This window comes from Podarcis bocagei, assembly GCF_964188305.1.
Source record: "Podarcis bocagei genome assembly, chromosome: 9".
NCBI classification, from domain to species: domain Eukaryota; kingdom Metazoa; phylum Chordata; class Lepidosauria; order Squamata; family Lacertidae; genus Podarcis; species Podarcis bocagei.
In genome coordinates, this window is record NC_138134.1 from 38352824 (window position 1) to 38369497 (window position 16674).

The 16674-nt window shown below is 37.2% G+C and overlaps 1 protein-coding gene across 1 annotated transcript in view; it reads left to right on the forward strand.

Annotated features, from left to right (window-relative positions):
- Positions 1-16674, forward strand: part of PDGFC (platelet derived growth factor C) — a 98807-nt gene that overhangs the window by 70783 nt on the left and 11350 nt on the right. Inside the window, exon 3 of the mRNA XM_081209047.1 lies at positions 4349-4529. Coding sequence (XP_081065173.1) covers positions 4349-4529 — 181 coding nt within the window. The remainder of the gene's footprint in view (positions 1-4348; positions 4530-16674) is intronic.

Genomic DNA, 16674 nt, shown 5'->3' on the forward strand with positions numbered 1-16674 from the left:
CAGGGTTTCTGTAAACACCTGAGCACCTTTGCAATTTCACCTGCTTCATGATCTTTCACAGCAGCTTAGATTTCAGTCAGCATGTGCAGTACAAGGAGAGTTGTGGTGGACATCTGATTCAGTTGGCAGGCTGTCAAAATACATTTAGCGAATGGGCAAAGTGCCACTTCATACTGTAAATGCATTTTCTTGTGAAATAGACAGTTCATGTCTTATATCATATCATTCAGTGTGTGCAGCACACTAACCACACTGAAGGGCAAAAATCTTGAAAACCTTACTGTGAGATTTTTGCCCTTCAGTTGTTACTAAGGAGATACATATGGACCAGAGTTTTAGTAAGGTTGTGCAATGTGGGTTTTCTAGGAGTTATTCCTTGTCTGTTCCTCCATTTGAGTCTTGAGGACCAATCAGGCTTGAATGGGTGGAGCTGATGGAAGGGTGTGATGGATACTTGTAGTATCCGAATTTCTGGAGGTGCCAGCTACCACAGGCAAAAGTTTTTTCCTTTTAATTCTTTTCTTTTTTTCTCACTGTTAGTTACAGGGAGCATAAGTCACTTTAATTTATGTACCACAGAGTTTAAAATAGAAATATTCAGCTGTATGGTTTGGTTACCTGTAGGAATGAGTTAGAGACCTGATTTGGTTTGCATTTAAATACAAATCTACCTGATTCACACTTTCCAAAACAATGAGAATCAAACCACAGCCATTCTTCAAACTTTGTACTTCTCTGAATTTTGCAGTGCAGTTCTCCTGCCAAGTAACGTGGACTAGAAGGTATATGTTAGGGTCAAGTATGCATTAAAGTGCATATAATTGGCAAAAATAGCATGCACTTATTCGAAAACAGTTGCATTTAAAATATTAAAATGTGTAAATTAGGGGGAAATGCACTAAAATACTGATGAACGTTCATGAGGACTACACACACACACACACACACACACACACACACACACAACTCATGATGAAATATTGAGAACTGAACTTAAGTTTGGGAAAATGAGAAACCGAAGGAACCCAAAATTTATAAATTTGCCAGGCCGTTAAAAACATGATCCCTCCCCCTGCAAAATTCTGCAGTTCATGGTAGTGTACCCCCAGGATGAAAAACTGTCAAGAGTTCAAAAGCAGCCGCTTAGCATGCTTTTGTTTCATTGTTCTTAACTGATGGATACTCTGGGAGGCACTTTTGACAGGGTAGGCCCAGTATCTTTTTAGAGCTTTATTAAAACAAAACCAGAAGCATAAATGTGCTTAATGACAAAAGACACTGTGTTTATAATTTTAAAAAAAACCAGACTTGTTTGTAAAATATGAAAGAAAAATAAATCCTTTGTAAGTTCCCAAGAATAAGTCTGAGAAGTAGTCATTATAAGCCACTTAGTTATACATGTACTGTATCATGTTGCTGTGAGAAACTCACATTTGATTAGCCAATAAAGCAGGTTTAGTAAATCCTTTAAATGCTGATTTGGACTGTGCAATACAATACCAGTGGGTATATTACAGGGATTACAAAGTCTCTGAAATGATCACCTGGGGACATGTGGGGTTCTCTTGTCAGTGATAGTTCATTTCACTTTGTGTGTCAGGTGTTCTGTCATATCACTTTTCCATTTCCCTGGACTTTTATTGATTCAATGTGTGTTTGATCTCTACATGCTACTTTGAAAAGCAGATTTGCAATGAATAAAGAACAATAATTTACATGGATAATCAAAAACTATTTTTGCCAGTAGTGTTGTAAGTCAGGCAAAGACTAGCTCATGAGCCAGTTTTGCATATTTAACAGTTCTCAACTTTCATTTTGCTTGACAATATACTTTGCTGTCTTTTCTTATTTGAGTTATTCATCTTTTATGTCCTGTAATCTGTATTGTTGAAATAAATAGTGTTAATAGTATAATGAGAGGCACATTTGTCAGGCATAACATTAATCTATATTTACAATATTTTAGTTAATCACTATTTTCAAATCAATACATTCATTTTCTTGCAATTTTCAAAAGAAAACTTTTGCCAGACATCTGCAATCTTTGAAGAAATATTATATTAACTTGCTAGGATTCAGAGTTCTCCTTTGTTCACGTAAAGGGTAGGGGTGATTTCCACCAGCTGTACCCCCTCTTCATAGCTAAAATGATTCCCAAGGACCTTCCAATATTCAGGAGTAGATTTTTGGCGTATGTAGAAGGCACAAATGTGAACCCTATTCTATTTGTGGAATAAAAGTGAGGACCAAAGCTACTGTGTCCTATGTATATAGGGAACAAAGGTGTGTTTTCAAGTCATTGTACCCCACCTTCTGTAGCCCTCAGAACTACCACTATTTTGAAAATACTGGTGTCATTTATTAAATCCAAAATAATACTTTTTTAAAAATGGAGTTAAAAAGATTTACTAAGTACTTCTGATTCCTAGAACTCTGGGAAGCAGCTCTTGTGCCTTCTCTACATTGCATCCTTTGCAAAATGCAAAGGGTGAGAAGGGCAAGTCTCTTGAAATTGCAGGGTGTGAGGCACAACTAATAATTGCTGATTGCTATTGCTTTTCATTCCACGTTAATTGCAAAGGAACTAGGAACATAGGAAACTGCTTTATACCAAGTCAGATTATTGTCTATGTAGTCAACTACTCTAATTCAGGTGGAGGTATTTCCAGTCCCACTACCTGATATTCTTTTCCAGGTGGAGTTGTGTAAATTCAGCCTAGAACTTTGAGTATGCAAAGTATCTACTCGACCATCCCCACATGCTGTGGCAGAATTCCTTTGTCTTATCTAATATTATTCCCAGCCCCATCCAAGTAGACAGGAGAACTGTTCTGCAAGTCTTTTTCCTCTCTTTGGAAGAGAGAAAACACAAAAATGGAATCCTCAGTTTAGTTGCATTTTATTTATTCAGAGTTGTTTAAAAACAAAATTACAGCTTTGCTTACTAAGTTTTTAAAAATAACTCAAGGCAGTTTACAAAATACAAATATTAAAACAACCAAGAACAAATCAATTAAAAGAATATAAGCTACAATCAGCGGAGGAAAAGATAAACTACAAACATAAGCAAAAAAAAAAAAAAAAAAGCAAGAATGAATAACAGGGTAAATATCCATAATGATAGCCATAACAAAAACAAGGCTAAACTAAAGACAGAAGCAAATTCAGTTTAACAGTCACCCAAAAGTGTCAGCATTTCATCTGGTACTAAAACTGTGTAGTAAAGTAAAGTAAAGGGACCCCTGACCATTAGGTCCAGTTGTGACCGACTCTGGGGTTGTGGCGCTCATCTCGCTTTATTGGCTGAGGGAGCCGGTGTACAGCTTCCGGGTCATGTGGCCAGCATGACTAAGCCGCCTCTGGTGAACCAGAATAGTGCACGGAAACACCATTTACCTTCCCGCCGGAGCGGTACCTATTTATCTACTTGCACTTTGACCTGCTTTCGAACTGCTAGGTTAGCAGGAGCAGGGACCAAGCAATGGAAGCTCACCCCATCATGGGGATTCGAACTGCCGACCTTCTGATCAGCAAGTCCTAGGCTCTGTGGTTTAACCCACAGAGCCACCCGTGTCCCTAAAAACTGTGTAGTAGTTGAACACAAATCCTGTGGACATCATTGCACATCTGGAGGATGCACCTGTAGCAAGATTTCTAGTGTTGAAAGCAGGGCATGAGGTGATGCAATGAGGTGTCCCAAGCCATCTAAGGCCCTTTAATGGAAACCTGAAACAAGTAGGTAGCTAATGTAGAACAACAACAACAACAACAAGAAATGGGCTGATGTGCTCTAACCCAACCAAGCAGCTCTAGCCAACAACTTGGCAGCAGAAATATGTACAAGTTCCAAGTTTATGGACACTTTTCAGTAGTGGACCCTACAGTAGCTAGGACCACACAGTAATAAAGCATGGAGGTGATTAAAGCCTGTATGGTGATTAAAGCCAGTGTGGTGTAGTGGTTAAGAGCGGTAGTCTCGTAATCTGGGGAACTGGGTTTGCATCTCCGCTCCACCACATGCAGCTGCTGGGTGACCTTGGGCCAGTCACACTTCTTTGAAGTATCTCAGCCTCACTCACCTCACAGAGTGTTTGTTGTGGGGGGGAAGGGAAAGGAGAATGTTAGCCGCTTTGAGACTCCTTAGGGTAGTGATAAAGCGGGATATCAAATCCAAACTCTTCTTCTCTACTTCTGTATGACTCTGGTGAGATAAGATTCAACTTTCCCAGGAAAAGTGAGTAGTGTGTTTTATTGTTAGCTTATGTATTTCTTCTTATATAATTCTGTCGTATAAAGATTCTATAGAAAGTAAATCACCAAGTGAACAGTGTCTATTTTTTCATTGTAGATATGACTTTGTAGAAGTTGAAGAGCCCAGCGATGGCACTATTTTAGGACGGTGGTGTGGCTCCACTACCGTTCCAGGAAAACAGATTTCCAAAGGAAACCAGATCAGAATACGATTCGTTTCTGATGAATATTTTCCTTCTGAACCTGGATTCTGTATCCATTATACTCTCCTCGTACCAGTAAGTATTTCTACCCTCTTGTATTTCTAGCTCTTAGACTTCCAAGATGTAATGATAAAGAAAAATAATAATAAGTGTAACAATACGTTATATGCTGTATAATGTTTCTTGTAATCCGCTTAGAAGTGCTTCTGCCTCAGGAATGGGGCAGAAGCATGAGTAAGTTTACAAGGAGGGACTTGAATGGAAAAAACAACAACATTTGAGAACTGCTGTAAAGATAAAATTGTTAAGAGCAGAGCAATCAAAAATGACAGGAGGAGGGAAAATGAATGGCAGGCAAACCTTTTCCTGTCCCCTGCTAGACTCATGTTAGCAGAGCAAAAAATTAGGTTGTGTGTGTGTGATGCTCTGCAGTCTAGGTTTTTATTTTTTTGAGAGCCAGTTTCACTGAAAGGGTGTAAACTACAGTATCTCCAGCCTCGCATTCTATGCTCCCCATTCCAGGGAGAGCTATGAATCTTTCTCTAGGCATGGCTCTGGAACGCACCCTCTTTGTTCTCTTCACCCTGTCCAAAGTCAGACCTCCAACAGTAGAGGGGAACTGGTGATGGACCTTTCTATAGCTTCACATAGCAGGCATCTTACACTGGATCTCCATTTCAGAGGACACACCCCTCTCTCTCTGAGAGGAGGTTCTGATGGATCCTATGGCCTCTGGGATATGCATCCCACACAGGAACCACAGAATTATGATGAAAGAGAGCTGAAGTGTGTTTGAAACATTTTTTCATTTTCAATTTTTACAAACATTTTAGACAAAAAGAACAAAATCATTTCAAATTTAATGATTATATCAATCCTGCTAATGTTTTAATTTGTTTACAGTATGTCCTTAAATAATAAATAAACTTTCCCCATTCTATTTTTAAAAGTCTTTCTTCTTGATTTCTTATTCTTCCGATGAGTTTTGCCATTTCTGCATATTCCATTAGCTGCCAATCTTCCTTAATCGGAACTGTTTCTTCCTTCCATCTTTGGGCAGAAATCATTCAAGCAGCTGTGGTAGCATACATAAACAACCCCCCCCCCCATTCAGTAGGTACATCCCCACCCATTATACCTAAAAGAAAAGTTTCTGGTTTTCTCACAAAATGAATCTTCAACATTTTCTTCACCACATTATAAAGTGTTTGAAACATATTTTGTGTTGGTCATATAAAAAGGTTAAAGAGTATTGGGAAATGATTTATGATGAGATTAAAAAAATGTTTAATATAACTTTCCCAAAAAGCCCAGAGGCGTTATTGTTAGGATTAGTTCAGGCAGAAGTTCCCAGGTGTTAGAAAAACTTATTTATGTATGTAACAATAGTGGCTCTAGTTTTGTTAGCCCAAAAATGGGAAGTGCAGGAGGTCCCTTGTAAGGAGGACTGGCCACTTAAGATGATAGAATATACGGAACTAGCAGGTCTAGCGTACAGAATAAGAGAGCAAGAAGAACATGTATTTAAAGAGGAGTGGGAATCTTTTGTTGAGTATGTGGAAAATAACTGTACACAGTTGAAAATGCTGGCAGCATTAAGATAAATCCTACTGTGTAATTAATATTTGAGTGTTGTACGATTGGAGAACTGACTAAAATTGTCATATTAAAATATGCAGGTGTAATAGACAAACAAAATGAACCATGGAAGGGGAATGAGGGAAGTCATTGATTATATGATATTATGTAAAATGTTTATTTTGAAATGTTAAACATAACATATTTATAACATAAACATAACATAAATATGTCAATAACATTTTTTTAAAAAAAGAAACACATTTTAATGAATTGTCCCTAACTGGTAAAACATCACTTCCTGCTTAAATTCTTGAAGATGAAAAGACAGAATAGATTGAGAGAAAATAGACTAAAGACAAACTAAGAAAAATGAAATTGAACAGTGTGCATTTTTATTTGTTATTGGAGACCACACACAGTGAAAAGAACATCTTCCACCACTTTCAGAACTGGAAAGTGTGGGTTTTTTAAAAAAAGAAAAGTATCTGCTACAATATTTTTAATTTTAGTAAACTGTTCTTGAAGAACAACTTCTAAGTCCATTAAGCATCTGAAGGATAATTGGTAAATCAGCCAACTTAGTGCAGACAGAAGGAAAATGAGCAGAGCAGAGGTCACTAAATTTTGGTCATTATTTTGCAACAATATTTCATTGCTTTCTCCTCTAAGCATTTACACTTATAAGGAAACCCACCTGATCTAAGAATATTAACATTCATAATAATATTGTGAATAAATGAGAAATAGAAACGTTTTATTTTCTACCACAAGCTCATCCTAGCATTTCATTGGTAATGCATTCCTGAAAACATCACTTCGAATATAAAGGTCTTTGGAAACAGTATTTTATATACTGACAAAAAATATGGTGACATATTACCCATCTTTGGATCCACGCAATCATTTTAAGTCTTGGGGTACATAATAGCATTAGTGTACATAGGTTCCCTCGGTATGCAAGGAAGGAAGTGACTTGCCAAAAAATTACATTAAGAAAGTCTAGCCCAAGTCTCTTCGATACTGATATGATTTACATAGCAACAGTATGCTATGTAAACAGACGTGATAAAAAATTCCAATTTGGGTCTGGGTAATATTCCTTCTATCGACTTGTTTAGTTTAAATTATGTCAGTTACAAGCTTGGCATAGAACACCCACCCAGTGTAGTAAAGTCTATTGTTACTTGGGTGGGGGGGAGCGGGTGAATGGGACACTTGATGCCTGAAGTGCCATTAAGGAATGCATGACTGATTGCCAAAGGAGTTATTAATTATTCGGGGCACTGAGAACAAAGCAGCTCCAGTTGAAGCTGAAGTTGGGGGGGGTGGCTATATCCCCCCCCCCAGTCTATCTTGGCACCTGGTAGTATGTCATTTGTCATTCAAGATCATGCCAAATTTTCTTTACAAGAAACTCACTTTACCCCTCTTGCATGGAAGCTGAGATGGAAGATGGAAATCCAAGAAGCTTCTGAATGACCAACCAAGTTTGAAATGTATTTTCTGAAATGTTTTGAGCTTTGTATATGTACCAGACATTCACTTAGAAAGATAGCAATTTGCGCTGGGTTGTTATTATTGGCTTAAGAAACATTTCTCAGCCTGAGGCAACTGGAGCTGTAGTTTAATGCAGATATTCAGTATAAAGCTAATTAGTCACTCCTTACTACTAGAACTTAAGGCAGTGGAACTGTCTTCTTTATAAAAAGAAAATATTTGCCTTAAAGATATACACTTCTTCATTAAACAACTTTTATTTGCATTTTTATCAGTTTTGCATTTTTATCAGTTTATATGCCATATGCCATTGTGAATTCATTGTGAATTCATGTGATTTGCCAAGTCTAATAAACACAGACATGGTATATGCATTTTCCTCATTTTTTTAATAAGTTGATTAGCTGTATCAGTCTGATATTATATAATATTTCTAGTCCAATTCACACACACACGGCTATTACCCAAGGGCAAGAGCTCTAATTAGTGCCAAAGGGAGCATCCCTTTCCATGACTAATAATAAACAAGGAAGGAATAAATTTGTTGGGATTATGGTTCACAAGCAAAGCGTTAAACCATCCCTCACTACTGTAATCCCAATGAAAATTGGGGGATGGGCTACTAGGAATTTTAAAAAGCATCCCTGATGTACTTTAGAGTTATGTGTTCAGTGCTCTGAGAGCAGGGATGTAAGCATAATAGAACATGTTCAATATTTGTTAAAATGGCTCTGAACACAGATATTTTTTACGTAGCTCTAGCAGACTTGTCTATGAAAATAGATTAATATTTCATAACATGTTTTTATAACACATTATAGAGATTTCTTCTTATGAAATACGAGGGTGTTTTGAAAAAGCAAAAAAAAAAAAGTGTTTAAACTCCAAGGACATGTCTCAGCCAAGAATGTCTCTTCTGTTTGGTTCAGTAATTCCCTGATTATTCTACATGAAATATGAATCAATAGAAATTATTTTAATTGCTTATTTTTACACAATTCATTTTTGAAATGTAGTACTTTGTTGGCATGAAAATCTGTCGTTCTTTTAGGAAGAAAACAATTGTGTTACTACAATATATTGAGAGGTATTTGTAAAAGTTGTAGTAACAAAATTGTTTTCTTCCTAGAAAAAAGGGGGTGGCTAACCTGTGCCCCCACCAGCTGTTCCTGGGTTACATCTGCCATAATGCTATACCACTGGCCATGATAGCTGGGGCTGGTGGAATTTGAAGCCCAACAATACCTGGAAGGCCACAGGTTAGTAACTACTTCTCTAGATAATATTAACTCTACTGAGCTTTTGTGCTACCTGCTGTGATCAACAAGATCAAAATTAGCCAGTCTTAGCCCACCTCATAGCAATTGTCACAACTTGACGGGGATAAAGAATTGAGTTGGATCCTTAGCCTGTTGGGTACCCCACTAAAGGGGCCCAGAAAGGGGTGTCTCTTTCTAGGAGTCCACATGAGGACTGATGGGCCATAGTATCCTTCCAAATGGGATCCTGATGGGATTGCCCCATTGATGTATGTCATAGAGCAAGTGTCAGTCCAGGATTGACCCAGCCTTTTTTTTTATCAACCAGCCAGATACATTGATGCCACATACATTCCTAGTGTCTTTGCCAAAGCCTACTTAAATCTGTAATCAATAATAGTTGTGACCTATTTCATCCAGTACTGATGTCCTGTCTCTTATTTCTTCCCTTGGCCTGGTTCTGCAAGATATTGTTGTATCTTTAGTGTTACAAGTAAAGGTGCTCAGTTCCTCAGTGTATTTTGTGTGAGTTTTATAATTTAATTTAATTTTATGTACATTTACTTTTTTACTTCTTGTCCTTGATCAAGTTCTGTATATGCTGCTAGACCATTAATTTTATGATTAATTTAATTATACACTTATTTTTTAAAAGTCTTTAAGGCACTTCTGAAGTTGAAATACTTATTTATTTAAAATACTTTTATAAGCCCCTTTAATAAAAAAAATTCAGTAGGTGGTTTGTATAAAATTAAAAAGAAAAAATACCTTAAAGAAATAAATGGGTTCAACTAACACAAGACCAGATATTGGGACTGATGAGGGAAGGAGTATGCCTTGAGGTATTCAGTGAAGGAGAAAGTTTTACTAGGCGACTCATTGCTTTATAAAATTTTACACATTACAGAACATGTTATGACCTGAATGGGGGGAAATGGCACTAGCATTAAAGTCTCCAACTCTCTTGGAGCATATGCCTTAAAGGTCATTAGGAATAAATCTGTGGGTATACTGAATGTATAAGTATTTTTGTGGTGGGAAAAAAAGTTTTAACTTGAAAGCTGAGACAGAAGGATAACCAGAAATAGATCAGTTAATTTTGTAACGCAGTTGCCATTTGTTTTTGAGGGGTTTTTTAAGCCGTCACCCAGGTTATTTGTTTCTCATTTTGGTCATAATAATGCTAAGTTTGTTCAGAAAATATGTGGTAATAATTTGTTTCTAGTCGAGGCCAATCACTGTTCAACTCTATTGGCAAAAATAAGAACCAGCAGGGATAGTTCATTAAAACCTCAGAGCAGTATATAGTAAATAGTCTATAAAACCAACTGACTTGTTGGTTTAGGAGTCTCATTCTCACTTAGGTCATGAGAGCATTGGCTCAAATGCCATGCAAGGCCTGTCCCAATAGTGGTTAGATAAAGATACTTTCAAAAATCCAAAGAGTCTTCTACTGCCTTCCTTTGCAAGTAATTTCTATTGGGACAATACAGGGGTATGTGGTGGCAGGCACTGTAGGCCTTGATGAAGCATCTTTTTCCTGCCAGGGGTAGCAGTACAGCTACCAGTCTGAGAATATGTAGGGAGAAACAAACATTTGAGCTTGCTTCTCAGAACCTCAAAAAACAACTGTGAGAACAGAAGCCTAGGGAACTAATGTGACCATGTGCAGTGGAGACTGATTCAGTAGAGAAGGGAGTAGGTAACAGTATTGCTGTGTTGGCCAACTGTGGTATGTGAAATACGTGTGAGTACTGCATATCCATAATGTGAATTAACACATCTAGTCTACTGAGGATCCAAAACTGTTTTAAACTATCTGAAAAATACATGTATGTTTTTAGAAGCAGTGTTTTAACCCGCCTCAGTGTAGGAGAGAGACGCATACCGGGTTGCATGGAAGTAGGCCATAGGAAGCCATATCACTAGGGGTATACTACTATACTTAGAATTAATTGCCAAACCACTAGAAACATTTGGCTTTTACAGCCAAACGGGGAGGGAGTAGGGACCAAACATAAAAAGTCTTCTATGAACGATGATCAAGAATAGTTTCTGAATGAAAATATGTCATGACCCAGACCCTTATTGCTCAAGACTTCATAAATCGTTTTTCTTTTCCCGCCTAGGAAGGCAAACACAATGACATTCAAATTAATCTTTTAAACAAAGTCCTTCGTGTGTTTCCTTTCAAACTTTTTCAGTAGTCCCCAGATCCTTTTAAACTTCTTGTCCTTTCATGCTGTAAAGATAGCTGAAGAAGGGTAGGAGACTTGGGCTTTGCACCTTTTCTCCTGCTTTTACACAGTGGCTGATCTGAAGTCCCATATCCTTGCCTAAGAGTTCCTGAATATTATTGTTAATCTGCACTATGTTACATCACCCATAACATTAATTCTGAGCTGATTTTTTTATTGTTTTCCAGTTAGTCTTTCAATTCTGTTAGTATAAGATTTGCTAGTTTAGCAGCTAAAGTGCAAAATAAGTGTGAAATGAAGCAAGTTGGCACAGGAGATAGCTAAATGCTTTGATTACATATGATTTACATATATGCTTTTTATACTAGAAATCCAGGTTATCCATGTAATGTATTGGTAGTAGGTTCAAGGGAGGCAAAAAGAGAGTCTTGAGTGAAGAATAAACTTACAAAATTCATTTCCACTGCGTGCTCTGATTTCAGTTCCAAATGTGGCTCTGAAAAAATATTAGACAAATTAATAGTGGATAATTGAAAGAGTGGATACAGAGAAACGCTCCTAAATCATATGTAACTCTAGGAACTTGTGATCAGCCAATGGAGTTGGTAGGAGGAGAAGAGAGGGAGAATTCAATACATGGAATGCATTGTAATTTAGATTGCTTTTGGGGGGGGAAACAGCAGGCAAACTTGTGGAAGATAGATCTAACAGTGGCTATGAACCATTTTGGTGAAACCTCAATGCACAGTAGCAGATGTTGAAACAAAAGGAGGCTGTTCTTCCTTTCATGTGTTATGTACAATAGGCATATATATGGTTATCTGTCCTGGAAATGAAAGTCTTGAAGAGAGTTCCACTGGCTATGGAATTCCCTTTGACTAACTTCTACCACCAAGTAAATACATACCTTTTATCCAGGGCCTTTGGATGAAATCAGCTGATGCTCTTTAATGTTTCAGGGCTTTTTTTCCTGCACTGCTGCACTACACTTTTATTTATTTATTTACCAAATAACAGACCACCATTCATCACACAGAGTTACCTCAGGGTTGTTTCCAACAAACATATTCCATTCCTAAAGCAACAGTAACACACAATACAGTACTTGAAAACCAATCATTATTTTAAAAACAAAAACAAATAAAAGTGTGGTTTCAAGAATCTCAGTAGTTCTAGAAAGTACACCAAAGATCACATATAGTTCATAAACTATTTGTCACCTGCTCCCTGATACAGTTCTGTGAAGTGGATTTCACAAATAGATTTACGGTTAGAGCTGATTAATGCCTAACTCGATATATAGTGGCTCTCTTAGAAGGATGTGCCAAGTGCAATTAATTTTCAATTTTATGTTGAGATGAGTGCTCAGAGATGACTGCATCCTTCCTGTGGTATATGATACATTGATCACTCTCTCCCAGTGGCACTGCAAAGTAATCAGTTCACAAGCAGGCTGCTATGTGAAATCTGAGAAAGACAAACATGTTCTCAGACTCCAAGCACATTGCAGCTAGCCACTTACTTTTGGTTTAGCTTTGATAAAGTTTCCCATATTTTGATTCATATGAGTAGTTTTTTTTAAAGCTCTTGAAAGGAAAGCATCCTTTAATTGTGGCTGACCACATCCCCATCATATAAGTACGCAAAGACTTTGTTACTACTGGGTACAGCCTTTTAGGATAATAAAGTGGTATCTCGGATTGTTTGTTCTGGTAAGCTTTTAAATGTTCTCTGTGAAATAGAGATAAAGATTTATATTTATAAACTTTTCTGCCTCAGCTGTATGTTTTTCCCCCCTCTCTCTCATAATACATACCTATGTTAGCTAAAGCTGTAGCCCAGGAATTAGCATCATGAAGACACTGTCTACAAAAGTTCTATACAAACCTCTGCATTCTTAATATACTTCCCTGAGACTGGTATAAAATGTGTTATTTTAAAAGCAAATGTCAAATTCTCCTTCTTTGAACTTTTCATTCCAAAGCTTCCCAAAGTACTTAATGCAAAATGGGTGCATTGAGTATTGGCTAATTGTCTTTATTTCTTCAAAATTTACAAAGTTTGTTAAAAAAAAGGGAGGGACCCAAGGAAGAGGCAGGTGATAAGAGATAACTGATTTGTTAATTGGTTAAAGGGAAGGAAGGAAGTTGCAGCAGAAACTTATAGGGCTGGTACACAGAAGGAAGAGGAGTCTAGAAAAGGGAAGTCCTTGCTTGACCTCTCTTAATTTACTAGTCGATGAACATTTTAAAATGAAAGTTCTTCCTTCCACTATGTTAATAAAATATGTTTAAAAAGAGAGAAAATGCATCTTTATTTTATGAATCGGGATGTTGAAGTGTGTGCTACATTATTGAGGAGAATTATTGTGGCTTCAGCCCCTTTTCATGAAAACCGCTGCTAAGAACAAGCTTGACGACAACCGACTATTAAATGCCAAGTGGGTCAATAGACAGTAGTTTGGAGGAAAGTGGAAAGCACTTTGCACATGCTCATAAGTACTGCCCCCCATTCCAGAACTCAGCGCTGATGTTGAAAACAGATTTCTGAGCTGAGGTTTATTGAGCCTTAGCATAAATTAAGTCTAGGAAATGTTTGGGATGGAGAACTTTTGCTATAGCAAGAAGGAGGGGCAGCTGTGAAAGAAAAAAAAAGTTTTGTTTTCTGCTAGGAAAGTGAAAGGGAAGCATTGAATGGCTTGTTTATGTTGGGAAAAGAATTTATGTGTTAATGGTAATAGAGATGGGGCTGGTATCTAAAGATATGTTCTGGGCCTGAGATGTGTGTGTATAAATGGCATGTTTCCTGAGTGCAGTTGCTGCACATTTTATCCCGATGATTTGGCATTAATCCTGTTTTTTATTCCATCCATACTTTGCTTCTTTATAATTATTCTTATTTGAGCAAATAGTTGATGGCTTTACAAATACTTTAAGAAAGTACTTACTTTTAGTTTTCCTTAGTTCCTTGGGTTGTTAGCCTTCTTACCAACAACATTGGTAACAAAATTCTCCTGCATGGGTTTGGATTAAGAGGTGATTGTCTAGATATGTTTCATTGCCTGAGCATAGACAGCTGGAGTTTTCTGCTTAGACACCAGTCCAGAATTTGTTTAAAATCTATTTATGAGGTTGACGCCAACATCTTAATGGGATGTGATTTACATGGCTATAACAGCCTGTTTATCCCCTCCCCAAGTGAAATAAGAATTTTGTGCTCAAACTGCATGTTAATTGTTGTATGCATAGATATATAATGATTTCTAATGAAAAAGATGGTATCTGGCTTGGTTTAAGATATGAGATCACAATTTACTGGAACCTCTTTAGAACTTTGAGTGAACTGTACTTGACAGTGCCAAGGCTTGTTAGGATACATTTTATAAGCATCAAATTCCTGCAGTTTCAACCTTGTCACAGATTTTATTTCTAGGTTATCCTTTCACTTTGTTACTTAGAATAAGTGTGCATTTTCTGTAAAGATCCTCCATATTCCATTATAAAAGCACAACATATATCCAGTCTTCCCTCCTTCCATCACTCTTACTTAAAAGGAATAGCATAAAGCAACTCCTTATTGCAAGCTTTTCTAAATGAAATGTTTTAGTTAGTTGTGAGTATAAAAAAACCCCATGTTAAATAAATTATTCCATGGCATTAGTGTGTCCAGCAATGTTGTTCCTGCCAGAAATGCCAGTTCTCCATCTTCTTAAAATATTTAACATTCAGATTAATGCATAAAGCTTTGGTATAGCTAAATGGGAATATAGATATATTTCATTAAGATGAACTTGGAAGACACTCCCCCCCCCTCGCCATGCTGAATTAATATTTCTTACTGTATAAAAGTACAGTAAGCGCAATAAACATTCCTAACTAACCATGCTGGAGTTATGTGCTGGGTGAAAAGCCATCTTATCAGTTTTTAACTTGCTGTATATATTTGGCTTAGGAAAGCTGAGGCTTTTTTTCTTTTTGAAGTTCAGAGACTAAAATATTTTGCATGTGTTGCTAGGACACACAAGGTAAACTTACATTCTCTGAGAAGAGTATGTGTACGTCTGGAGCGGGAAAGAACGACTCACTGTAAATGAGAAATATTTGAATTTATATTGGCAAGAAAATAGCTAATATATGGCCACGTACTTACCAGAAGATAAGCAAAACTGTTTTGAAAGCAGTAATAATTCAGATATTATTAGCTGCAAATAGAAAATTGGGCTCTTTCATTAAAGAATAAAGATATATTTATTAAGTAATTAATTTTTGCAATTTACTGTTGAACTTCTTGGTGATAAAAAGCTTAAATGAAAAATGGCAGGAAGCATCTTTGTTAATTCACTCCTACAACACTGACATATTTATTCAAGTCTATTTTTGGCCATGATCACATCGATCTCTTTTCAATGAAGCCACTGAAATTTGACCTTAGGCAGCACTGCTTCCTATTTTTATCTTTTTTACACTAGTTTGTGTGTCAGTTTCAGAACTACATATTACCACCTTACAGAGAAATTAAATACATGTCTATTGAGAAGTGAGCGTCATTGAATTCAATGGGACTTGCTTCCAGGTGAGGATAGCAGCTGGGATCACATAGATCAAATTCTCAGCTTGCAGGATTATATGCTGAGAAACTCTTTTCGTACACACTTTGCCAACATCTAGGTATGCTACAGAGTGGTTCTTTCCAGATTGAAAAGCCAATTTTTACCATTATAAATATATTGCATTCATTTATTATTTGCTGCAGAGAAAATATATTGGCATGATTTCACAGTAAAAATATCAACCATAAAACCTTTTTAAAAATCATATGTAAAAATAAATGAAATGAAATCCAGTACAGATACAGGCTGAAATAAAGATCTCCACTTAAGACTTGTTGAACAAGGAGGGTCTTCATTAGGTACCAAAAAGCAATAGAGACACCTCCTGTTTGATATATAGCAAGGAGTTCCAAAGAGCAGGTGCTGCCACAATAAAGGCTCAGCTCATATATCATAAGAAGCTGACCTACTGTTGAGATGTCATCTGTAGAAGGCTGACTCCTGCAGAGTATAGTGATCAGCTGGGTGTATATGGGGCAAGACCATCTTTTAGCTACCCTAGTCCCAAGCTTTGTAGGGCTTTGTGCACCTACACCTTGAACTTAACTCAGCAGCTAGTTGGCAGCCAATGCACTTCTTTCAGCAGTCACATAACATAGGGGCAATAGTCTGTCCCAGTGAGCAGTTATGCCACTGTATTTTGCACTAGCTGCAGCTTCTAGGCCAACCTTGAGGGCAGCCCCACAATGGAGTACATTGATCTACTCCAATGTGATGCTGTGCTAGTCCTCACTGGAGACTGCAGTGAATGTAAATATGGCAACAAGATTGTTAGGGAGGCAAGCAACTTTAACCTCAAAGTGCCTTGTAAATGAGTCGCAGGGAGATCTAAAACTCCATTTTCTGGACTAGATGTTAAAACCTGAGCAATACAAAAAGTTCAACTAGACAGCTACTTGAGTATGCAATGAAGGCAGAGGAGTGGGTTGTAGAGGTGTTACAAAACTAGTCATTGAATCGTAGAATTGTAGAGTTGGATGGGACTATGGGGGTCACTGAGTCCAGGCTCCTGCAATACAGGAATATTATCATCCTTGCATCTCTTTGAAATAAAAAACTAAGTTTCCAAGATACAT